The sequence below is a fragment of the Microtus ochrogaster genome, chromosome 2 (genome assembly GCF_000317375.1).
Source record: "Microtus ochrogaster isolate Prairie Vole_2 chromosome 2, MicOch1.0, whole genome shotgun sequence".
In the NCBI taxonomy this organism is placed as follows: domain Eukaryota; kingdom Metazoa; phylum Chordata; class Mammalia; order Rodentia; family Cricetidae; genus Microtus; species Microtus ochrogaster.
In genome coordinates, this window is record NC_022010.1 from 5,535,337 (window position 1) to 5,559,753 (window position 24,417).

The 24,417-nt window shown below is 49.1% G+C and overlaps 1 protein-coding gene across 2 annotated transcripts in view; it reads left to right on the plus strand.

Annotated features, from left to right (window-relative positions):
* Gcn1 (GCN1, eIF2 alpha kinase activator homolog) overlaps positions 1 to 24,417 on the plus strand; it is a 63,594-nt gene that overhangs the window by 30,150 nt on the left and 9,027 nt on the right. Inside the window, exons 25-51 of one of the 2 annotated variants that reach the window (XM_005344321.3) lie at positions 693 to 848; positions 1,126 to 1,307; positions 2,106 to 2,186; positions 2,424 to 2,567; positions 3,930 to 4,057; positions 4,139 to 4,328; positions 4,485 to 4,555; positions 5,767 to 5,932; positions 6,179 to 6,373; positions 8,890 to 9,136; positions 9,645 to 9,766; positions 10,385 to 10,499; positions 11,364 to 11,543; positions 13,087 to 13,307; positions 15,913 to 15,981; positions 16,127 to 16,265; positions 16,351 to 16,547; positions 16,708 to 16,850; positions 18,670 to 18,787; positions 18,877 to 19,092; positions 21,085 to 21,249; positions 21,851 to 22,012; positions 22,259 to 22,351; positions 22,691 to 22,834; positions 22,918 to 23,187; positions 23,544 to 23,657; positions 24,011 to 24,241. In XM_005344321.3, the coding sequence (XP_005344378.1) occupies positions 693 to 848; positions 1,126 to 1,307; positions 2,106 to 2,186; positions 2,424 to 2,567; positions 3,930 to 4,057; positions 4,139 to 4,328; positions 4,485 to 4,555; positions 5,767 to 5,932; positions 6,179 to 6,373; positions 8,890 to 9,136; positions 9,645 to 9,766; positions 10,385 to 10,499; positions 11,364 to 11,543; positions 13,087 to 13,307; positions 15,913 to 15,981; positions 16,127 to 16,265; positions 16,351 to 16,547; positions 16,708 to 16,850; positions 18,670 to 18,787; positions 18,877 to 19,092; positions 21,085 to 21,249; positions 21,851 to 22,012; positions 22,259 to 22,351; positions 22,691 to 22,834; positions 22,918 to 23,187; positions 23,544 to 23,657; positions 24,011 to 24,241 (4,259 nt within the window). The remainder of the gene's footprint in view (positions 1 to 692; positions 849 to 1,125; positions 1,308 to 2,105; positions 2,187 to 2,423; positions 2,568 to 3,929; positions 4,058 to 4,138; positions 4,329 to 4,484; positions 4,556 to 5,766; positions 5,933 to 6,178; positions 6,374 to 8,889; positions 9,137 to 9,644; positions 9,767 to 10,384; positions 10,500 to 11,363; positions 11,544 to 13,086; positions 13,308 to 15,912; positions 15,982 to 16,126; positions 16,266 to 16,350; positions 16,548 to 16,707; positions 16,851 to 18,669; positions 18,788 to 18,876; positions 19,093 to 21,084; positions 21,250 to 21,850; positions 22,013 to 22,258; positions 22,352 to 22,690; positions 22,835 to 22,917; positions 23,188 to 23,543; positions 23,658 to 24,010; positions 24,242 to 24,417) is intronic. The other variant, XM_026783977.1, reaches the window with a different exon arrangement.

Here is a 24,417-nt window from a genome sequence, read left to right on the forward strand (position 1 = left end):
CCTTGTTTTAGTGCTGGAGACAAAATTCTAGGGCCACACCCCAGCCCTCTGTAGCGGGCGGTCTCCACAAAATCAGGTTCAGTAGCAGTAAGAGAGCTTTGGTGTTGTGGCTGGTCATTGTGCCACAGCTCATAAGACCACTAACTCTGAAGAAACACTAGCCAAGTGGAAGGTGGGGGCGTTACAACGGATGGGTTTACTCTCGAGAGTCATTGGTGACTTTAAGCAGGCTTTCTTCCTAGCCTAAAGGGGATGTTGTCATGACTGGGGCTGGAGTCTGCAAGCTCTTCTGAGAAGAAATGTCAACTGGGACATGTGGAACCTGCCAAAAGTATTAGTAGCTGCCTGTTTGGAGGAACTGTAGCTAGAGCTTTGCTGTGGGGTCAGTGACTCGTGGGTGGCTCGTGCTCCTCAGCACACTGACTTCTTTAGTATCCAGAGTATCAGCTCTGTCGGACATGGTGCTGCCTGCCTGTAATCCCAAAATTTGGGAGGTAGAGGGAGGAGGATCCTGAGTTTCAGGCTAGCCTGGGCTACATTACCCCCAAAACACAAAAGGGCAGCTATTGCCTCCCTCTCGTCTTTTGATGCTGTCACAGAGTCTGAGAAAAGACAGAGACAAGGCTGCCTGTATGTAGGGCCAGATGGGGTGTCCTTGTGGCTCATTTGTTGTCTTGCTTTTCTTCTCACAGGCACCTTGGTGAGTCATGTGACACTGCGCCTGCTGAAGCCAGAGTGCTCTCTGGACAAGTCCTGGTGCCAAGAAGAGCTTTCAGTGGCTGTGAAGAGGGTAGTGTCGCTGCTGCACACCCACACCATCAGCAGCAGGGTGGGCAAGGGTGAGCCAGGTAAGGGACACGGGGCAGTGTGAGAGGTGGGAGCCAAGGTGCCCCTGAGCTTCCTGTGCCTGTGCTGTTGGGAGGGCCCTCCTCCCTGGCTGTGGTTCTCCTGGTTTGCTTCTGTTCCGTCTCACTTTCTGAAACTGGCCGTCCTGTGAGGTAGGAGTGGGACTGGGTCAGCACCAGGCTGCTGGCCATTGTACCTGGCGTTGGGCTTCCAGCGTCTTCCCCACCTGCCCTTGGCCTGCGCAGTCGCCCCAGCTTCTCTGCTCTGCTGCTCTCACAGATGCTGCACCACTGTCCGCACCGGCCTTCTCCTTGGTCTTCCCGATGTTGAAGATGGTGCTCACTGAGATGCCCTACCACAGTGAGGAGGAGGAGGAGCAAATGGTCCAGATCCTTCAGATCCTGACTGTCCACGCGCAGCTGAGGGCTTCTCCAGACGCCCCACCTGAGAGAGTGGATGAGGTTGGCAGGGAGCGCTCTTGTCCCGTGGTTTGAGGGGTCTGGGGAGGCCAGGGCTTCCTTGCCTTGGGTTTTAGTGTTGTGTCATTAGCAGCAGTCCCCAGTGTAGACAGCGGGCTCTTCAGTGTAAAGGGGCCATGCTGCTGCTTTCATAGGTCTGCGTCTATGATTTGATTTTACCATTACTTGAGGTCCTGTGCCTTGCATGCACTATGTTTTATTTAATCTGCTAACTTATTCATGACTGTTTTAGCATAGTATCTTCCCTAATCTGAAAAGCACTTAGGTGTTTGTGTGTCTCTTGCATATCTGTAGCACATGTTGGTTTTGAGTTGCTAAGTTACATGATGTGTACTGAGCTAGCCTCTCAGAGTTTTCTTTCCTTCAACACTAACAGACTTTGTGTGAGTCTCACTGTGTAGCCCAGGCTAACCTCGAACTCACAGAGGACCTCCTATCTCTGCCTCCGAGCACTGGGTAAAAGTGTACACCACTACACCTGGCTGAGTGATGGGTTTTGGCATCTTTCTTTCTTGTAAAATTGAGTCTTTCCTCTTAGGCTCACAGTCCATCAGTATTTCATTGGGAGAGTAATACAGACTTCAGAACCTGTCATAGTCTGGGTTAGCACTCACAGGCTTGGTTCTAGATGAACCTAATGGCGTTTCTACAGTGACCAAGTCACTGCTGTGACCTAGAATATCCTCCTGTAGGAGAGGGAATACCAGTTGACTGGCTGCCTGGCATGGATATGGACCTTCCCGACTTTATCGTCTTAACTTTTCTCCCGTTCTCTCCCAGAATGGCCCAGAGTTGCTGCCTCGAGTGGCCATGCTGCGCCTGCTGACGTGGGTAATCGGAACAGGCTCCCCTCGCCTACAGGTGATCTGCTTTCCAGTTGGCCTGTGATGTGGTTTCTTGTGACGCTGACCTCAAGGATGAGTAGTCAAGACCTAGTTTTCTCTTGACCCTCTTGTGTAGTAGGGCTGCTACGGCCTGGCTTGACTATGGATTGTAGCCCTAGAGGTGCCATGGGGTGGGTTTTCTAAAGTCACCTGTCCAGTTCCCTTGGTGTAAATGAGTTGCTGAACTGAACTAGTATATCAATGTTGTCCTCAGGTTCTAGCCTCAGACACACTGACCACCCTATGTGCCAGCAGCAGTGGGGAGGATGGCTGTGCCTTCGCGGAGCAGGAGGAAGTGGATGTGCTGCTCTCTGCCTTGCAGTCTCCGTGTACCAGTGTGCGGGAGACTGCACTCCGGGTGCGTGCTGCTTTCCTGTTACTCTAGACAAGTGTTTGCTACATAATGAATATCCCTTACCTCAGACAGGGCTAGGAGGCAAAGAGAGGAGGTCATGGGTGGGTTAGGATCCTTCTCTAAGCTTGTTAGGATGTGGCACTGTCCATTCCTGATTCACCATGGAAGATTGTCAATCTGGGTTGTGACTCCTCATCCAGTCACTTAGAGCCTATCTTTTTTCTTCCTCTTCCTTTTATGTATTGATAAGATATTCTGACATAGCAATTTCAGGGATCAAGGTTTATTTTTTGATCAAGGTTTATTTTAGCTCGTAGATCTAGGTTATAGTCCATTGTGATAGGGAAGGCACCAGACCCTTGAAGCAGTGGCCATATTACATTGCCAGTCAGAAAAAGAGAGTAGCGAATACATGCTTCTCTGTGTTCAGCTGGCTTCCTCCAGTCCTCCAGAGTCCAGGATCCCCCTCCCTGGGGAAGGGTGCCACCCACAGTGGGCGAGTCTACCCACATCAGTTAACACAGCCAAGATGGTTCCCCATTTGCATGCCCAGTGGCCCATCTTCCAGGGGATTCTAGATTCTGTCAAGTTGACTATTAATAATAACTATCCTGTGACTTAACTCACAGGGTTAGGGTATTTATTCAACTACCTACCTACCTCTCTTTAGCTTTTCTGAATGGCTTTTAGATTGTGGTTCCTAAATGCTAGTTTCCCTACTACCGGCACTTGGTAAAATGTGGGGAAAATGATGGCAGGATGTTATTTTTTTAATTCATTCAACAAATACCTTTTGGGCTCTTGACAGTCATGTTCAGAGTTAAATTAGTAATTTTTATTTAAAAAATTTTTTTAACTGGGTATGGTAGTGTACACTTTTAATCCCAGCATTTGGGGGCAGAGGCAGGCAGATCTCTGAGTTCAAGGCCAGCCTGGTCTACATACTGAGTTCTGGGACAGCCAGGACTATGTAAAGTAGCCCTGTCTTTTTTTTTTTTTTTTTTAATGTGTACATCTTCTAATTTTTCGTACATCATCATTTCACAAGAGAAGAAAAGCTGATTTGGAGGGTATGATGCGTGCTCTGAACCACTGAGCTGTATCCTGAGAGACCCGTAAACTATTTGAGGGGTCTGAGCAGGTCGCCAGTTGAGCTGACTCCCATCCCTTCTAGACCAGCTTTGTCCAACTCCTGTCTGCAGTGATGGGCGTGTTTCCTGCCTGTGCTCTCTAGTGTGGTAGCCGTGTGGTAGTGACTTAGTAGCCATGTGCAGCTGATGGTTGTATTTAGGACAGAAGTGAGGAGATGGGACACATTCACCTTTGAGATGTCAAGTCTCACAGCCTGATCCTTCCTCCTCCCAGGGACTGATGGAGCTCCAGCTTGTATTGCCAGCACCCGACACTGATGAAAAGAACGGCCTGAACCTGCTGCGGAGACTCTGGGTTGTTAAGTTTGACAAGGACGATGAGATCCGGAAGCTGGCTGAGAGGTGAGAGTCCTTCTGGCATGGTTTGCTGGCCACGCACTTCAGGCCCTTGCTTGACCAGTCTGAAATTTTGGTCTGCTGCAGGCTCTGGTCGACCATGGGCCTCGATCTGCAGTCAGATCTCTGCTCTTTGCTGATCGATGATGTGATCTACCATGAGGCGGCGGTGAGGCAGGCTGGGGCTGAAGCCCTTTCCCAGGCGGTGGCACGGTACCAGTGGCAGGCAGCAGAGGTTATGGGCAGGCTCATGGAGATCTACCAGGAGAAGCTCTACGTGAGTGACTTGCGCAGCTGCTGTGGTCTGGGGCAGGAGAGGTGGGCAAGTGATCTGCTCAGCTTGTGTCATGGTTCAGGGGTCCAGGCCACTGGTTTGTCTGCCCTTGGGACAAGGGAGAGCACTGCAGGGCTTTTAGCCTCTTGTCTATTGCAGAGACCGCCCCCGGTACTGGATGCTTTGGGACGAGTGATCTCAGAGTCCCCCCCAGACCAGTGGGAAGCCAGGTAAAGGCCTGCTTTGATCTTGTTGCCAAGCTTTCTGAGATGCACTAGCTGGACTGGGGTGTATACTACAAGGGGTGTGCTGATGCCAAGGTAGAAGGAGAGTCAGGCCGCCAGACCTTCGTCAGTGCTGGCTCCCCGCGTGTGTGCAGCTCTGCATCCTGGACATTGTCTCTCCATCTGTGTGAGGAACGTGTTCTAGAACCTACCTGGAAAATCACTGGCTCTAGTCCATTAGCAACATGCAGTGTGCTCAGCAGATGTCGATCTCATTCTCTAGGCCCCTGGAGTCACAGCTGGTATCTACGTATCTAGGAGCAAGTATGACCTTGGAAGACACTTGTCACTCACAGTGGGCTTTCATGAGACAGTATATGGCTAGCTTCCTAAGTGACTGACCACACTTTGTCAGGGTTATCGTTGCTGTGCTGAAACACCATGGCCAAAAGCAACTTGGAGAGGAAAGGCTTTATTTGGCTTACTCTTCCACATTTCTATTCATCCTCAGAGGAAGTGAGCAGGCACTAAAACGGCAGGAACCTGGAGGCCATGGAGGGGTGCTGCTTACTGACTTACTCCTCATGACTTTTTCAGTCTGCTTTCTTATAGAATCCAGGACCACCAGCCCAGGGGCAGCTCTACCCATAATGAGGTGGACCTTCCCCCTTAAAGCCTAAAGAAAATGCCCTACAGGCTTGCCTACAGCACAATCCTATGGAGAGACATTTTCTCAATTAAGGTTCCCTCCTCTCCAGTGACTCTAGCCATGTATAGTTGATATAAAACCAGTCAGCACACCCACATTCTCTATCTCTGTGTGACTGTGTGCTAGTATGGGGTGTTGTATGGAGCCATTGTGTTTATTTCATTTTCACTCAAGACCATCAGCTCAGAATAGGAATTTCTTGTTTCTGAGGAGTAATTCCACTTTGCCTGTGTTCCTATCCAAGGGCTGTCACATCTGTTTCCTTTACCAAGGTCTTTCTTCTTCCACCACGTCTCACAGATAGAGGGGTGTGCACTTCCTCCCACATCAGGGAAATAGGCACAGTGGGTCCTGGCCTCAGGGCACCCCGCAGGAGATAACCAACAACTGCTCTCCATTTCACAGAACACTGGGCAGTTGCTTCATGGTGGGCTGCGTCCCCTGCCACAGAGCTGTATGCTCTTGTCCTCTGACCTTGCCCACTCACGAGCTCCCATTTCTTTCCTAGGTGTGGCCTAGCCTTGGCCCTGAATAAGCTCTCACAGTATTTGGATAGCTCTCAGGTGAAGCCGCTCTTTCAGTTTTTTGTCCCTGATGCCCTCAATGACCGAAACCCAGATGTCCGGAAATGCATGTTAGATGCAGCGCTCGCAACACTCAATGCCCATGGGAAGGTAAGCAGTCTCAGCAGTTGGGGCGGTAAGACTGAGCAAGTGACAAAGAGAAGTGAGCGCCTGAAACCCTGAGTGAGCACCAGCACCTAGCGGGAAACTTCATCTGTGTCAGAAAGATCCCCAATCCTTAGGGGTCTGCTGTAGGCCTGCTGGAGAACTAGCCAGCATTGCCAGCGCTGCAGGCCTAGCCTGTCCCTTTGATGCAGCCTGTAGCTGACCTGTGGCTCCGGGATCTGGCCGTTTCAGGAGAATGTCAACTCATTGCTGCCAGTGTTTGAGGAGTTCTTGAAGGATGCACCCAATGATGCCAGCTATGACGCCGTGCGGCAGAGTGTGGTGGTCCTGATGGGTTCTTTGGCCAAGCACCTGGACAAGAGTGACCCCAAAGTAAAACCCATTGTTGCCAAGCTCATTGCCGCCCTATCAACACCTTCTCAGCAGGTACCTCCATCTTGGGAGCCTGTGATCACTGGGGAATGGGAATCCATGGTGGACAGGCTGTAGGATGCCAGTAGGTGAGAAAGTAGCCGTTTTTTTCTCCAGGGAGAACCTAGGTATTTCAGTTTTTCCTACTCATTTGCTAGAGGTTTGGTTTTTAGTGTGCATATGTGCTTGCATGTGTGTGTTTGCTTGAATGCGTTTGTATGTTTAGAGTAAATCTTGGCACTGATTAGAAACAAAGATGACACAAAGATAATCCCAACACCCTAGACACAGAGGCAGGCAGATCTCTTGTGAGTCTGAGGTCAGCCTGGTCTAGACCTAGAACTTACTGCCTGCCTCTTCCTCCTGAGTGCAAGGATCAAAGGCGTGCACCACCAGCTTTACAAGCCCCTTTGCTTTTCTGTTTTTCTTTTAAATATTTATCTGTTTATTTATTTTGTATATAATATTCTGTCTGTGTGTATGCCTGCAGGCCAGAAGAGAGTACCAGACCTCATTATAGTTGGTTGTGAGCCACCATGTGGTTACCGGAAATTGAACTCAGGACCTTTGGAAGAGCAGGCAATGCTCTTAACCACTGAGCCATCTCTCCAGCTCTGTTTTTCTGTTTTTCAAGACAGGGTTTCTTTGTGTAGCTTTGTTGCCTGTCCTGGAACTAGCTCTGGAACCAAGCTGGCCTTGAACTCACAGAGATTCACCTGCCTCTGCCTCCACAACCCCTTTTTAATCACAGGCATTTTTACTCAAGGCTGAGTATTTATGTATGCAAAATAGATATGCAAATCGAATATTTTTCCCTTGTTTTTGTTTTTTCGAGATAGGGTTTCTCTGTAGCTTTGGAGCCTGTCCCGGAACTCGCTCTATAGACCAGGCTGGCCTCGCACTCACAGAGATCCGCCTGCCTCTGCCTCCCGAGTGCTGGGATTAAAGGCGTGTGCCACTACCACCTGGCATAAACGGTAGCATTTTCAAAACATTTCTTTGATATACCATGATTTTTATCATGTACTACAGATGAGAACAGATTTTGTACTAATAAGGATATTCTTATTTTTATATAAACAAGTTTTACATATATGTTTGGTACCACTTAGGATCTAGAACTTTAGTTTGAGATAATTTTTGTTTTATAATCAGTGCTGAGATTGTCACTCTGCATAAATATATGGTGCAAAGTGGCAGGTACATATAACATTTTACTTTTTAATTTCGTTGGAAGAATGGACATTTCTCTGAGTGTGGAAGTCAGAGGACAACTTGCAGGAATAGGTTCTCTCTCCTTGTGAGTGCCCAGGATGGAACTCAGGTCATTATGACTGGTTGCAAAGCTGGTCTACTTGGCTGAGCCTTTTCCCTGGCCTTTCCCTTTTAGATGTATATTTAAGGCATTTCAGAAATTGTTGGAAATTCTGTCTTAATAGCAAACCAAAATTCATAGAATAATTTAAAAAAAAAAAAACTTGGGGGGCTGGAGAGATGGCTCAGCGGTTAAGAGCATTACCTGCTCTTCCAAAGGTCCTGAGTTCAATTCCCAGCAACCACATGGCTCACAGCCGTCTGTAATAAGGTCTGGTGCTCTCTTCTGGCCTGCAGGCATACACACAGATAGAATATTGTATACATAACAAATAAATAAGTAAATATTTAAAAAAAAACTTGGGTCATCAACTCAGTCAATTTTTATTTTATTGATTTGTTTGTTTATGCAGGCAGGGTCTCATTGTATAGCCTAGGCAGGCCAAAACTTACTTTGTAGACCAAGCTGGTCTTGAACTCACATAGATCTACATGTTTTGCCTCCTGAGTGCTGGGATTAAAGGTGTGCGCCACCACTCCCAGCTAACTTACAACAGTTTTAACAACTGTAGCCTTCTAACACAATGTGGGCCACACCTACAACAGTTTGACACTTCCACATTGAGAGGAACGAGAGGGAAACACTGTGAGTCTGTTTTCTGCAATGGAGTCTTGATGTGTCTCTGAGAGCAGAACACCGCTGCTGTTCCCGACCCACAGTGGTCTTGGTGGGAGCCGAGGTGCTGCCGCAGGGGTCACTGCATTGGGTGGTGTGACAGCACTCGGAGGACAGTGCAGTTGTGTGTTCGGAACCAACAGTGACGTCACCAGAGGTGACAAGCACAAGCATTGCCGGGAGCACCTCAGAGTCTTCTGTGTTTGATTTTGAATTGATTTTTGGCCATTATACATTCAGAAATTTGTACTGTTTCCTAATGGATTTACAGTGCAGCCCCATGTGGGTTGTGAAGCACAGTGAATACGCAGTGGTTTAGACTAGAAGCAGCACTGTGCTGTTGTGGCTCTTGTCACTGACTGCAGCGTGTGCCCTGTGGAGCATGTGCCGTCACGAGTAGATAGGAAAGAAACACTGCTTCTTTGATGCTTTGACACGTGAAGCAGTGGCTCAGATTGGGTGTGAGACAGGGCTACTGTGTGGGCCACCAGGAACAACTGTCACTGAGCTGCTTGCCCTAATGAGATGGCCCCTCCCACAGGTCCAGGAGTCTGTTGCCAGCTGCTTGCCACCTCTTGTACCCGCCGTCAAGGAAGATGCTGGGGGAATGATTCAGCGGCTCATGCAGCAGCTGCTGGAGTCAGACAAGTATGCAGAGCGTAAAGGAGCTGCATATGGGCTGGCAGGCCTGGTGAAAGGCCTGGGCATCCTCTCCCTGAAGCAGCAGGAGATGATGGCTGCACTTACCGATGCCATTCAGGATAAGAAGAATTTCCGAAGGCGAGAGGGTGAGTGTCCCTGAGCTCAATGCTGACAGCACAGGAAGTTGGTGCCCATGCTTCAGAGGAAGGGAGGAGGGACCATATGACCCATCCAGCCCTGTCTCTGGTGGGGTTGGCCTACACTTTCCCCCTTATTCTTTCTTTCACTGTTGGGGGCTGAACTCGAGGCCTCACTCATGCTAGGCAGGCTGCTGTACTGCTGAACTACATGCCAGCCCTTCTTGTTTTAGTATTCCAGGGTTTCCTTATATTCCTTAAGTTGCCAAGCATAGCCTACAACTTAGTGGTCCTCTTGCCTCAGGCTCCAGAATGGTAGGAGTATAGGCTTGTCTCCCTACCTACTTTCTAACTGCTAATAGAGCCGAAAGTGTGCCACACTCTGCCACATCCCTGCCCTGAGTACTGAGACAGACTGCTGCTCTTCAGTCCCATAGGCACCGTAGCCCGAAGAAGAGGTACCAGGTGGGTGCTGGCCCTTGTATTCCCAGCATTGTCTGCCGTCCTCTTCCCCCAGGAGCTCTGTTTGCCTTCGAGATGCTCTGCACCATGCTGGGAAAGCTCTTCGAGCCCTATGTGGTCCATGTGTTGCCCCATCTGCTGCTGTGTTTTGGGGATGGGAACCAGTATGTACGTGAGGTAAGTCCAGAGGCAGGAGTGAGAACTGCTCCCAGGCAGGCTTTGTCAGGGAGGTGTCTAAGGTGGGTTCCAGCCCCCACTGCCAGAGGCCTTTCAGCTCGTACCTGAGACTCTGGTTACTGCTATGGATTTCTCTTAGGTTCCCTTACACATTGAAGATTTTATTTGTGTGTGCATGTGTATTATGTATTTGTCCATGCTCACGTGGACAGATGTGCGTCCTGGGAACTAGAAAAGGGCAGTCCTCAGACTGCCAAACAAGTTGCTCCTTTTTTTTTGTTGTTTGTTTGTTTGTTTGTTAAGATATGTTTTCTCTGTTAGCCTTGGCTGTTCTGGAATTTACTTTGTAAACTATGCTGGCCTTGAACTCAGATCTAGCTGTCTCTACCTCCCAAGTCCTGAGATTGAAGGTGTGTGCCATTACCAAGCAAGTTGCTCTTAACTGCTGAGCCATCTGTCCAGCCCGAGTACTGAAGCTTTTTGAGATGTGTTTTGACTGTTCCTCTGGACCTGGGCCCTACACATCCTTGATCAGTGTAGGGACACAGGGCTAATGTCAGGCTTGAGGCTTGCCTAGGTAAGGAGGCCCCTGAATGTCTTCTTCTCTTCTCCCTTGAGGCTGCAGATGATTGTGCCAAAGCTGTGATGAGCAACCTGAGTGCTCATGGTGTGAAGTTGGTGCTCCCGTCCTTGTTAGCTGCCCTGGAGGAGGAATCCTGGCGGACCAAAGCCGGTGAGACCGCCGTTTCTGTGTCAGCTTTCTGCTCTGACAGTCACCCCCAGCAGGGCCGCAGGGCCTCACAGCCACTGTCTGTGGGCATGGCAGAGTAGCTTGGTCAGCTCTGAGGAAATCCTGAGCTTGAAAGCTGTGGTCTAGAACCTTCTAAAGCAAATAGTCTAGAGCCATTCTGGTTGGGAGGGTCAGGGCCTGGGGCTTCCTTTCTGTTCCTTCAGATTTTGCTGTCTAAAAGTTTAAAACAGCACAGATGTGAGATGAAGAAACTGAGGCAGAGAAGTCCAGGACTAACCTTGGGAACACCCACAGGACTGAACTAGGCCTCCCTGCTCTCCCAGCTAGATCTCTACTGCTGTGATAAACACCATGGCCAAAAGAAATTTGGAATTATAGTCCATCACTAAGGGAAGTCAGGGCAGGAGTTGATGCAGAGGCCATAGAGGAGAACTGCTTACTGCCTTGCCACCATGACATATTCAGCCTGCTTTCTTATAGAACCAAAACCAACCTGCCTAGGCATGGTACCACTCACAGTGATCTGAGCTCCCCATGTCAATCACCAATTAAAAAAATGTACTAAGTCTTGCCTGTGGGCAAATTTTATGAGCCATTTTCTCAATTGAGATTCCCTCTTACCAAATGACTCTAAAGTTGTATCAAGTTGACAGTACATTAACCAGGACACCCATTCTGGTGTTGTCTCTTTACCCTGTGCTACTGCTCGTCACCTGGAATCCCACAGTGCAGCAGGCCTCTTTCCGGGGCCTGAAGAGTCTGCAGAGAAGCAAGCTGGGTATCCCTCCCCACTCTAGCCAGCAGGTGTCTTGCTGACCAGTGCTGACTTGTGTCCTCTGTCTACAGGGTCTGTAGAGCTACTTGGGGCAATGGCGTATTGTGCTCCTAAGCAGCTGTCATCCTGCCTACCCAACATTGTGCCCAAACTCACAGAGGTGCTGACAGACTCCCACGTCAAAGTGCAGAAGGCTGGACAGCAAGCACTCAGGCAGATCGGCTCTGTCATCAGGAATCCAGAGATCCTGGGTATGCTTTTCCCATGGGGCACTTACCTGACTTCACCCGCTACCTTCTCTAGGATGTTCTGGGGAGTGTCGGTTAAGACTGTTGCCCTCTGAGGACAAATATGTCTGTGGTGAAATAACCTTTATTGTTGGGAAGCCCTTTCCTTAGACTAAACAATTGAAGGGAATTTGGAAACAGTTTGTTCTCCCATTGGTCTGGAGCACCTGTCATTGGCTTCATAGCTAGGGACATCAAGTCACTGACTCAGGAGATGCCCAGCTCTGTGAAATCCTGCGCACTTGACTGAGCTGGGAGGCATCTTACAGCTCATCAGCACCGTCTGGAGCCCTGGTTTTTGGAACTCTCTTCTCATTCTATCAGGCAAAAGAATTAGCTGTGTTTTCTATTTTTTAATTAAAGGAATTAGTAATATGTTTGTGTTGTATGTATGTATGTATGATTGTATGTAGGCACAAGTGTACAGTGGCACATGTGTGCAAGTCAGCAGACAGTTAATGAGAATCAGTTCCCTCCATAGTGCCATCATGCGCATCCTGAGTATTAAACTTAGTTCAGGCTTGGTGGCAAGTGCCTTTACTGACAGAGCCCCCTCACTGGCCCAGATGTATCCTTTAGTGTGATTTTTGGTCTCTGGCATAGGCTGGCCTATGTGTGCAGACTAACATTGTTGGATGATTTTGAACTTCTGATCCTCCTGCTTCTACCTCCCAAGTCCCAGGATTATAGGCATGTGAGCACTGATTCCAGGGTTTTGTGCATGCTAAGCATGGATTCTACCAACTGAGCAACATCCAGCCCACAGTGTGTGTTTCTTTTTCTTTTTCTTTTTTTTTTTTTTTTTTTTTTTTTTTTTTTTTGGTTTTTCGAGACAGGGTTTCTCTGTGGCTTTGGAGCCTGGTGTGTTTCTTTCTGAGGGCTGGGAAGAGACTGAATGCTGGCAACAAAGCCCAGCCATCCACACTGACTGACACATCACTTGCATCATTTTAAGCTTAAACTCTGAGTACTGGTACCTGTTACGTGTAGTTCAGCCATGAAATTATTAGACATGTATGTTTTCATTAGAAAATGAAACGATTTGTGACCGAGTATATTTGTGTTTTGGGAATGGAACCTAGGGCCTTGGCCGTGCCAGATGAACAGTATACCACAAAGCTGTGTTGGCTTCGTTTTGTTTTGTGACAAGGTCTTACTATGTAGCCCAGGCTGGCTTCAAACTTAACAATCTCCTGCCTCTAGCCCATAAGTACTAGGATGACAGGTATGTGCCAATGCCTGTTCATCTTCCAGATTTCTTTGTATTATGTTTAATGCCTGTGTCTGTGTGGATATATGCACATGCTCAGCACTGGCTGCAGCTCATTTCTTGAAACTAGTCCATGATGTTCTGTCCAGTCACGGTTGCGGTGTAGAGGGCCAGCACCACACTTCTTAGGGAGTAGGAGTTCCTTCCCCAGCTGAGGCACCCAGTCTTCTTGCTCTCCCTAAGGCTCTGCCGCTTGTCAGACTTGTACAGATTAGAATTCTCCTCTGTGACATGCAGCCATTGCCCCGGTCCTGCTGGACGCCCTGACGGATCCATCAAGGAAGACTCAGAAATGCCTGCAGACCCTGCTGGACACCAAGTTTGTTCACTTCATTGACGCCCCGTCCTTGGCGCTCATCATGCCTATTGTCCAGAGAGCCTTTCAGGACCGTTCCACAGACACGCGGAAGATGGCAGCACAAATTATTGGCAACATGTACTCCCTGACAGACCAGAAGGTAGTAGCCCAGCTGGCTTAGGGTATGAAGTCCCAGTCTACAGCAAATATGGAAGGATGTGGGCATTGTCTCTGCTTATGTTTGCAGGAAACCCTGGGCCATTTAGGGTGGGAGGTGGATATCTGGGCATCTCCCAGAGTGTAGTAGTTCAAGGACTTAAGTGTGTCCTTGGCCAAGGTCTGTCTCCATGACCTCTGCTACAGACTGGGTGGAAGACAGGCTGCTTTTCCCTCGTACCTTTCAGGAGAGTTCACCAGGCAGCTGGAATTTTCCTTCATTGGAGTGTTCCCTGATTGGGAGTATGTGCTTCTACAGCCTCTAAGAAGAATTAAGTGTAGTTGGGGAGTTTGTATTTGTGATTTTGCCATCCACCACAGCTCTGCCTTGATACTCAAAAGAAGTTAAAGTGGAGTTCTTTTTTTTAGGTGTGGGGTGAGGGGTATTCAGGATTCTGTGTATCCCAGGCTGGTCCCAAACTCACAGAGATTCTCTTGCTTTGCCTCTCGAGTGCTGGGATTAAAGGCGTGCACTACCACTACACAGCTAAGTGGAGTTATTTCTGTTTCAGACGATTTAGAAAATTAAAAACCTTAAAACTGTATGTGTAATGTGTACTTGTAATCTCTGCACTCAGGAAACTGAGGCAAGGATTAAAAAAATCCCAGGGGCTGAAGAAATGGCTTAGCACAAGTGGTTCTCAACTTGTGGATCGTGACCCTTTTGTGGGTGGAAGGTTTGAATGACCAACCCTTTCGCAGGGGTCACAAATCAGATATTTACATTATGATTCATAAAGGTGCCATGATTACAGTCATGGAGTAGCAACAAAATAATGTATGGTCAGGGGTCACCACAACATTAGGAACTGTATTAAAGGGTTGCAGCGTTAGGAAGATTGAGAACCACTGACTTAGCAGTTAAGAGGCCTGACCTGGACTCGATCCCTAGTACCCACATGGTGGTTCACAAACATCTAACTCTAGTTCCAGGGAGGTCCGTCCTCTGAGACTGTTATGCACAGGTGTACATGCAGGGAAAGCATCCACACACATAAAATACTTTTGTTTGTTTGTTTGTTTGTTTTTGAAGACAGAGTTTCTCTGTGAAGCCCTGGCTGTCCTGGCACACTCTCTGTAGACCAGGTTGGCCTCGAACTCACAGAGGTCTGCCTGGTGTGCATTACATGGAATGCCTGTCTCAGGAAGGAAATCAGAAACAGAGCAACAAAATGCCACAGGTCTCCTAACACGAGAGCATGTTGATGTTGCCACGTTACTGCAAGTGTGATGACACGTGCTTTTACAGCCAGCACTCAGGAGTCGGAGGCTTGAGGCGTGCCAGAAGTTCAAGACTAGCCTGGTCTGCATGACAAATCTAGGCCAGCCAGAGCTACATAACAGGATCAGGGGGAGAGAGAGACAGACAGACAGAGACAGACAGAACATGGCATTCCTGAATATCGTTTCTTAAGTTACAATAAGTTTCCTCCATAATAATAATTTAGTAGTATATAATATCCCAACAAGTTTATGTGCCATAATTTACATAAACTACTTGTTGTGTAGTAGTATCTCCTGATGGAGGGGAGCTGGTTTTGGTTTTTTCCTATTTTACGAGCTATTGCAAGCCAGACATAGTGGCATACGCCTTTAATCCCAGGGCTCTGGGAGTTCAAGGCCAGCTTGGTCTACAGAGTAAGTTCCAGGCCAGCCACAGCTACATAGTGAGACGCTTATATAGTCCTTTCACTCACTCTCTCAACACAGGGTCTGCCTCTGCCACTGAAGTGCCAGAGAGTAAAAGCATATGCCATCATGCCTTGCAGTTTTATTTTTTAGCTTTTAAGTTGCATTTTAATATGGTGTGTGTGTGTACATGCACTTCCATGCAAATATGGAAGTCAAAGAACAGTTTGAAGGCGTTGGTTTTCTCTTTCTACCATGTGGGTCCTGGGGGTCAAACTCATGTTCTCAGTCTTGGCAGCAGGCGCCTTTACCCATTGAGCCATCGTATAATTAATTTTTATTTTATTTGCGTTGGTATGTTGCTACATGTATGTCTGTGTGAAGATGTCAGATCTTGGAGTTACAGACAGTTGTGAGCTGCCATGTGTGTGCTAGGACTTGAACCCAGGTCCTCTGGAAGAACAGTCAGTGCTCTTAACCACTGAGTCATCTTCCCAGCCCCGACATTTTCTGTTTTGAAGATTATTCCCTAAATCTGAATGCTACAAAAGGAGACAAACAAACATTTTAAGATAAAAAAGGAAATATGAAATGAAATTCTGTCAGCAAAGTGCTAGAGATACTTTTTTGAGGATTACAGGGCCAGGGCGGCAGTGGCCCCAAGAAAGAGATGGAGAGCTTCTGCTGCACTGGCCTACTAAGCAAGGTGGGGTGACCGTTGTGTGTTGCCCTGAGCAGCTAGTTCCGGCAAGGAAACAATCAGAAGAGGTGGACTGCACAGTTACCCAGACATTTTCTGAGCTGTGAGGTCCTCCTCTTGCTTTGTCAGCAGAAGGGCAGCGTCAGGGTCCACGGCAGAACAGGGCCTGGAGAAGACAGGAATTGGGTGTCTGCCTGAATCACATCTTATGTTGTTATAGGACTTGGCTCCTTACCTGCCCAGTGTGACACCTGGCCTGAAAGCCTCACTCTTGGACCCTGTGCCTGAGGTGAGTCTGGGTGTAGCCCAGTGTCTAGAAATTCCCACCATGTGCGTGCCTTTCAGAGCAGGGGAAGACCAGGGTCTTCCCTACTTCTGTGTGGGCCTCCCTGAGCTGCATCTCCTCACCACCTCTGTTCTTGCTTACATGACAGGTGCGCACAGTATCTGCAAAGGCTCTTGGGGCCATGGTGAAGGGCATGGGGGAGTCGTGCTTCGAGGACTTGCTGCCATGGCTGATGGAAACGCTGACATATGAGCAGAGCTCTGTAGATCGTTCTGGCGCTGCCCAAGGTGAGACCAAAGCATGCCCAGGGACCATCAGGGATATCTTAACAGGCTTCCAGTCTAGTGAGTTGATTTCTTTCTTGTCTTTCAGGGTTGGCTGAGGTAATGGCTGGCTTAGGAGTAGAGAAGTTGGAGAAATTGATGCCAGAAATTGTGGCTACAGCCAGCAAAGTGGACATCGCACCCCATGTCCGAGATGGCTACATTATGATGTTCAACTACTTGCCCATCACCTTTGGGGACAAGTTTACTCCTTATGTGGGACCCATCATCCCTTGTATCCTCAAAGTAGGTACCAGTGATGCTGCCGAGGAGGGAGGAAATGAGGAGGATGCTACTGTTCTCCTGAGCTAGCTTGGGGCCATCCTGCTCCTCAGAAAGCCCAATTTCTTTTGGGTCTGGGTGCCCAGAAGAGGCAGTCCTGGCTGATTGCTCTCTGCGTGTCTAGGCTCTGGCTGATGAGAATGAGTTTGTTCGTGACACTGCCCTACGTGCAGGCCAACGTGTCATCTCCATGTATGCTGAGACAGCCATTGCTCTGCTACTGCCGCAGCTGGAGCAAGGCCTCTTTGATGACCTCTGGAGAATACGGTAAGAAGTGGGGCCAAAGGCCCAGTGGCTCCGGCTCTGATTTTCAGAAACACCAGTTGAGAAGTTCATGTTGTTGAGAACTCTCAACTTTCTCTACACCTTTGCTTTTAGACAATTTATCACTCTTGTTTTCCTGTAGCAGAGTTGGTTCCTCCTTCTCGTGTGTGTGTGTGTGTGTGTGTGTGTGTGTGTGAGGGAGAGAGAGAGAGAGAGAGAGAGAGAGAGAGAGTCAGAGGTCAACCTTGGGTTTCATTCTTCAAGAACCAAAGAACCACCCACTTTGGTTTTTTGGGAGGGAATCTCTCACTGGAACCTGGGGCTTGCTGATGAGGCTAGGCTGCCAGCCCAGGGATCTGCTTGGATTCTTGCATGGGTACAAGGGATTAAACCCATGCCCTCATGCCAGTATTTCACCAATTGAGATATCTCTGGCTCCTTGTCCTGATTTTTGAGACAAAGTCTCCCTGATTGACTTAGAACTCACTGTAGCCAGACCAGCCTCAGTTTTGGAGTCCTCCTGTCTATCTGGTGCTAGATTATGGGTTTCCACCACCATGTCCAACTTTGTAGCAGTCTTTGTTCTGGGTTGCTTTGAAAACATTATCCTGTTCCAGGTGGTGGTGCACACCTTTAATCCCAGCACTCAGGAGGCAGAGGCAGGCGAATGTGAGTTTGAGGCCAGTCTGGTCTATAGAGCAAGGTCCGGGACGGCCAGGGATACACAGAAAATCCCTATCTCAAAAATACAAAAAACAAAATAACAGCAACAGAACATTCTCCCTATTAACTCTATAGTTTCTGAGATTTTTAATTGAGAGTATCTTTTATTTTAAAATTCTACTTCTGGAATTTATTAAAAAACTGCATTTAGTAAAGTGCTCAAAGTGCTATACAGAGGGTTACTAAATTGTGGCAACAGCCAGCAAAGTGGGCATCACATCCATGTCCACGATGGCTATAGTATGTTTCTGCCTTTGGCTTTGGCAGTACTGGGCATGGAGCCCAGGGTCTCACATTCCAGCAAGTGCTCCACTGCTGAGCTGTATCGCCCAACCAAAGCTTTGTTTATTGTCCAAGAAATTGGAGTTGATTTAAGAATAGAGACTATGCATACAGAAGACTTTGGTTGGGTTTGATTTGTTTTGTTGAGATAGTATGTAGCTTAGGGTAGTCTTGAACTCACTGTGGACCCCCAAGCTAGCCACAGACCCAATCCTCCTTCTTCCACCCCTGAAGTCGTAGGGCTGTAGATATGTGTCATCATTCCTGTGTCTCACATGCTCTTTATTTGCATGAGTATTTTACCTGTGTTTATGTCTCTGCCACATGTGTGTGCCTGGTGTCAAAAAGATCAGAAGAAGCCGGGCGGTGGTGGCGCACGCCTTTAATCCCAACACTCGGGAGGCAGAGGCAGGCGGATCTCTGTGAGTTAGAGACCAGCCTGGTCTACAGAGCTAGTTCCAGGACAGGCTCCAAAACCACAGAGAAACCCTGTCTCGAAAAACCAAAAAAAAAAAAAAAAAAGTTTATTCTTTTTGCCTTGTGGTCCAGGGGGTTGAACCCAAGATATCCTACATGTTGGGCAAGGGCTGTGCCATGGTGGCACCAGCCCTTCTTCATGACTGAAGTACCTTGCTTAGAAAACTTGGGAAATGCATGAGGTAGTGTGAGCAGATGAAGCTATCTTCCGGTCCCATTCTGAGATAGCCACCGTGGATGTTTTGAGTACCTTTCCTGGCAGTCTTAAGTCTGTGTAGTACTGGGTCAGACCCTAACACTGTCCCTTGAATCTATTGTATGAGTCTGCTCTTGACTTCAGGTTCAGCTCTGTTCAACTCCTTGGGGACCTCCTGTTTCACATCTCCGGGGTCACTGGGAAAATGACCACAGAGACAGCCTCAGAGGATGATAACTTTGGAACTGCTCAGTCTAACAAGGTGAGGGCCTGGCATTGGGTTCCTTCCTATGCTTATGGGAGCAATGGCCTGATGCCATGCTCTGGAGGCCTCACCACCCTTTGTTACAGGCAATCATCACTGCCCTGGGGGTTGATCGGCGGAACCGGGTCCTGGCAGGGCTCTACATGGGCCGCTCAGACACCCAGCTGGTGGTGAGGCAGGCGTCACTGCATGTGTGGAAGATTGTCGTTTCCAACACCCCCCGCACGCTGCGCGAGATCCTGCCCACTCTCTTTGGCCTCCTGCTGGGTTTTCTGGCTAGTACATGTGCAGATAAGAGAACGGTGAGTTTGATGGACCCAGAGCCTAGGGAACTGGATTTACAGAGTTTGAGGGAGGATAAATGTGTCCCCTACGTAACGGGAACACTTTTATATTTAGTCATTCAGCAAATATTTACTGTGTACCATGCTGTGGCCTAGTGTCTATGGACACAGAAGAAAAGGCACCTCCCTCCTTATCCTTGTTAATGAGATGTGTATTAATCAGATACTCACATGCACGTGTCAGGTGTGCTTGTGATAAATGCAACTCACACTCATGCCCACAGTAAGGACACATGGCCCAGTGAGGGCTCAGCAAATACTTCTTAGAAAAGTGGTATTTGAAGATGAACAGTTAATAAGCACTGACTAAGGCCAGAGAGATGGCTCAGCAGTTAAGAACTGGCTGGTCTTCCAGAGGACCCGGATTCAATTCCCAGCACCCACATGGCAGCTCATAATTGTCTGAAACTCAAGTTCCAGTGGACCCCATTCCCTCAAACGCCAGTGAATATAATTTAAAAAAAAAAAACAAAGCACTGACTAGCCAGAGAGGTGGGAAAGACAACTCCAAAAACTGCCCCATGGATCTGCTTTAGCTGCAGAGGCCCCACGATAAGACATGGCCTATGGAAGGCTGTTGTGGCCAGAGTGGCATGCCAGGGAGGAGCAAGCACCGCATGAGAGGAAACTGGTGCCGGGCAGAGAGAGACAGGGATCAGTGGCTGGGAGGAAGTGCCCAGTCTGGACTGATCATTTCCTTCAACCTGTGCTCTGTGTATTTAGTTTTAAAGAAGAGTTTGTAGCTGGATGGTGCTGATGCACCCCTTTAACCCTAACAATCAGGAAGCAGAGGCAGGAGGGTCTCTGTGAGCTCAAGGCCAGCCTAGTCTACAGAATGAGTTCCAGGACAGCCAGGGCTGCTGCCCAGAGAAGCCCTGTCTCAAAAAACCAAAAAATAAAAGAAAGAAAGGTTTGTATGAGTTCAAAGATGAAGTTAATATTTTTCCCCAAATAATCTGTTACAAATTTAGTTCCTTTTTAAAAAAAAAAAATATTTATTTATTTATTATGTTTACAATGTTCTGTGTGTATCCCTGCAGGCCAAGAGAGGGCACCAGACCTCATTACAGATGGTTGTGAGCCACCATGTGGTTGCTGGGAATTGAACTCAGGACCTTTGGAAGAGCAGGCAATGCTCTTAACTGCTGAGCCACCTCTCCAGCCCCAAATTTAGTTCCTTTTGAGCAAAAGCCCTGGGCTGTGTTGAGTGAGCTGAGATGTGTTCTCGATGAGCTTCATGTTCATGTGTAAGGTTGACATGCCTGTGCTGATAGTTGTATGTAAGGCTGACCTAGTTTTATATGTTTACTACTATTTGTGATTTATTTTGGGGACAAGGATGATGTAGGCTAGCCCCAAAACTCATCCTCCTCCTCCTTCAGCATCCCTAGTGCTAGGATTACAGACTTGGCCACCATGACTGGTCTCCATGTTTCCCTGAAGATAGAATTGTGGTTTATTTTATTATTATTTTTTTATTTTTAAAGTATGGCTGAGTGTTATGTCTGTGTGTGAGTATGTGCATGGGTGTAGGTGCCCATGGAAACCAGGTGAGGGTGTTGGATCCTCTGGAGCGGGAGTTGCAGGCAATGGTGAGCCACCTGGTATTGGGTGCAGGGCACCAAACTTGGCTGTTCTGGGAGAGCAATGAGTACTCTCAACCACTGAGCCATCCATCCAGCCCATTTTGTTTTATTCTCTTTTGTTTTGGTTTAAACAGAATCACTAGCTCAGGCTGACCTTGAACTCACAGTCCTCTGCCTCCCCCACACTGGCGTTACAGGCGTGGGCCATGATGCCAGCAGTGGCTTTCCTTTGCTGTGTATGCAGCATCTCCTGGGATGGTGCCTCAGATGAAGCCTGCGAGCTCAGGGCTATTGTTCCAGAACTGTTCTCTGGGTGCCCTGGGATTTGCAGACATTTGATGTGTGGCCACTTCTCTGCTGACAGATTGCAGCAAGGACACTGGGAGATCTGGTCCGGAAGCTAGGGGAGAAGATCCTCCCTGAGATCATCCCCATCCTTGAGGAAGGCCTAAGGTCTCAGAAGAGCGATGAGAGGCAGGGTGTGTGTATCGGTCTGAGTGAGATCATGAAGTCTACCAGCCGGGACGCTGTGAGTATCTTTACAGGGCCTGCAGCCCGTGCAGCATGAGTGACTGCTGACGTGCTCTGGGGAGGGCACTGGCCTCACTGGAGGGGCTGTTACCAGCAGCATATTGCCTCCCATGTGTAGACTGTGCCTCCAGTGGATGACTCTCCCACACTTGAGATTGCTACAGATGTGCCCCTTTATCACTTCACCAACACCTCAGTGTGAGAAGGTGGCAGGGGCAGGAGGCTGTGTTTCCTGGGCACAGAGCCCCCAGCTGATCTGTTAGAGACTAAACATTTTTAGCAGAGTTCAGACTGAGGACTTGGCTTTCCAAGAGGTGAGCAAAACTGTCTGGGAGCTGGAGAGCAGAGCCCAGGGCCCTTGCCAGGGTCCATCAAGTCCTGTAGAAGATGGGAAGTCCCTGTTACTAGTGATGATGGTGAGCTTTATAGTTGCTAAGTCTAGGTGAGGGATGTTCTCTCTGTCTGTCCTCACTTTGGTTTCTTATTATTAGAGCTAATGGACCCGTCCAGCAGAGGGCATCTGTTTGCCTGAGTTTGGGCCCCTAGTCAGCTCCCCTTGTTGGTTCTGCATGGGTCCAGTTGTGCTTGCATTGTTTTAGGTGCTGTATTTCTCTGAGTCCCTTGTACCCACGGCGAGGAAGGCCTTATGTGATCCCCTAGAGGAGGTCCGAGAGGCGGCAGCCAAGACCTTTGAGCAGCTGCACTCCACCATTGGCCACCAGGCTTTGGAGGACATTCTCCCGTTTCTCCTGAAGCAGCTGGTGAGTGGATCCCACACTTAGCAGTGTGGCCTTTACTGTCTGTGTAACAGTGAAGCACGGGGGGACTGCCAACGCAGCAGGAATCTGGGCTCTGCAGGGGAGTGGGTGCTACAAAATCTGATGTGACTTTGTGCCTGTCCTTGGACAGTAAGGAAATATGGAGGCAAGGAGGTAAGTGGAGGAGGCAGTTGACAGCAGGGGTGCAGTGGGAGCCAGCTCCCCAGTCATCCCCATGTTTCTCTGCAGGATGACGAGGAGGTGTCAGAATTTGCCCTGGACGGTCTGAAGCAGGTTATGGCTGTTAAGAGCCGTGTGGTGCTGCCCTACCTGGTGCCCAAGGTACATCCCACACATGTGCACACCCTATTCCAGGGCCTCCTGTGCACGCACAGATGTTGAGTCTGGAGAAGTAGATGCAATGAGCTCAGATGCTCCCTTGTCTCTCAAGATGTATTGGAGCAGGCCTTGAGTCAGAGCAGGGGAGTGGACTCCCTTGGGTCAGAGCAGGGGAGTAGGTTCCCTTGGGTCGGAGCAGGGGAGTGGGCTCCCTTGGGTCAGAGCAGGGGAGTAGGTTCCCTTGGGTCAGAGCAGGGGAGTGGGCTGTCCTAGAACCCAGTCTGGGCCTGGCACTAAGCAGGTCCAGTCTTCATTAGGTTGATATTGTCATCATTCCCCCAGCTAACAACGCCACCTGTCAATACCCGGGTGCTGGCTTTCCTTTCGTCCGTGGCAGGCGATGCTCTGACCCGTCATCTTGGTGTGATCCTCCCAGCAGTCATGTTGGCTCTGAAGGAGAAGCTTGGGACTCCAGACGAGCAGCTGGTAGGGTAACAAATATGCTCTTCTAGCTTTTCAACAGCCATTGCAGCCTCCTTGCTCAGCACACATGTCCTTGTGGTTTTCAGGAGATGGCCAATTGTCAGGCTGTGATCCTCTCAGTGGAGGATGACACTGGACACCGCATCATTATTGAGGACCTGTTGGAAGCCACTCGCAGCCCCGAGGTGGGCATGCGGCAGGCCGCTGCTATCATCCTCAACATCTACTGTTCCCGCTCTAAAGCTGACTACACCAGCCACCTTCGGAACCTGGTCTCAGGCTTGATCCGCCTCTTCAATGACTCCAGTCCTGTGGTTCTGGAGGAGAGCTGGGATGCCCTCAATGCCATCACCAAGGTGAGGGAGGGGACTGCTGACCCCAGAACTATCTTATGGTTGCAAAATGTTGTAGGATCCCCAGCTCCTGTTTTGTGTTTGCTTTTGTTTGGAGTCTTGTTGCCCAGTCTGGTCTCTTAGATTCAAGCAGTGTTCCCACCTCACTTAGGAAGTAAGTGCTGGGACTACAGGTTTGTATCACTCCGTAGGCTTCAAACTCCAGTCATGAGCAGAGGTTCAGGCATGAAGTTGTCATCACTGTTACTCGCCGCAGCGTTGGCACGTTTGTGGCTAGTCTTATCTCCCTCTCCCTCCTTGGCCCATGCCTTGAGAAGGAAGGGCTGTGCCTCACGGATGCTCCCCTCCAATCCTTGCAGAAGCTGGACGCGGGTAACCAGCTGGCCCTGATAGAAGAGCTGCATAAGGAAATCCGGTTCATAGGCAACGAGAGCAAAGGCGAGCATGTCCCAGGCTTCTGCCTGCCCAAGAAGGTGAGCTGAAGCCTGGAGGCACAGGGAGCTGGTGCAGCAGTGGTCCGTCTGCTGTGCTCCATGTAATGGGCATCTTTGCAGACAACGGACTGTTGTGTCTTCTGTGGCGGCCTCCCATGACTGGGTTCACATTATGTCTTGGTTACATTATGAAGCCATCTCTGCCAGAGCCAGTAGGTCAGACGTAGCAGCCGTATGTTTCCTATTAGCAGCCTTGTTGGGTCGTTTGTCTTCTAGTCAGCTCACCCTCTTGAAAGTGACCCTGATCCAACCCCTTTATGAACTGTCGGGAGTACCTTGTGTTAGGTGGGAAACCTGTGGGCCTGGTCTCTCAGTTCTGGTTCTCTTGCCAGGGAGTGACTTCCATCCTTCCAGTGTTGCGGGAAGGAGTCCTCACTGGCAGTCCTGAGCAAAAGGAAGAAGCAGCCAAGGCCTTGGGTTTGGTGATCCGCCTGACATCAGCTGATGCCCTGAGGCCATCTGTGGTCAGCATCACTGGCCCCCTGATTCGCATCCTTGGGGACCGGTTCAGCTGGAATGTAAAGGCGGCTCTGTTGGAGACACTCAGCCTCTTGCTGGCCAAGGCAAGTGAGTTAGGAGCTTGTTCCATTTGGGTCCTGGAGAACAGATCTGTCTGTGGGAGACCAAAGTGAGATGTCCTTTCAGAGCAGAGGGGGTTGGACCATAGACACTGCACTGGGTGTCCTATGGGAGCAGAGGGGGTTGGACCATAGACACTGCACTGGGTGTCCTATGGGAG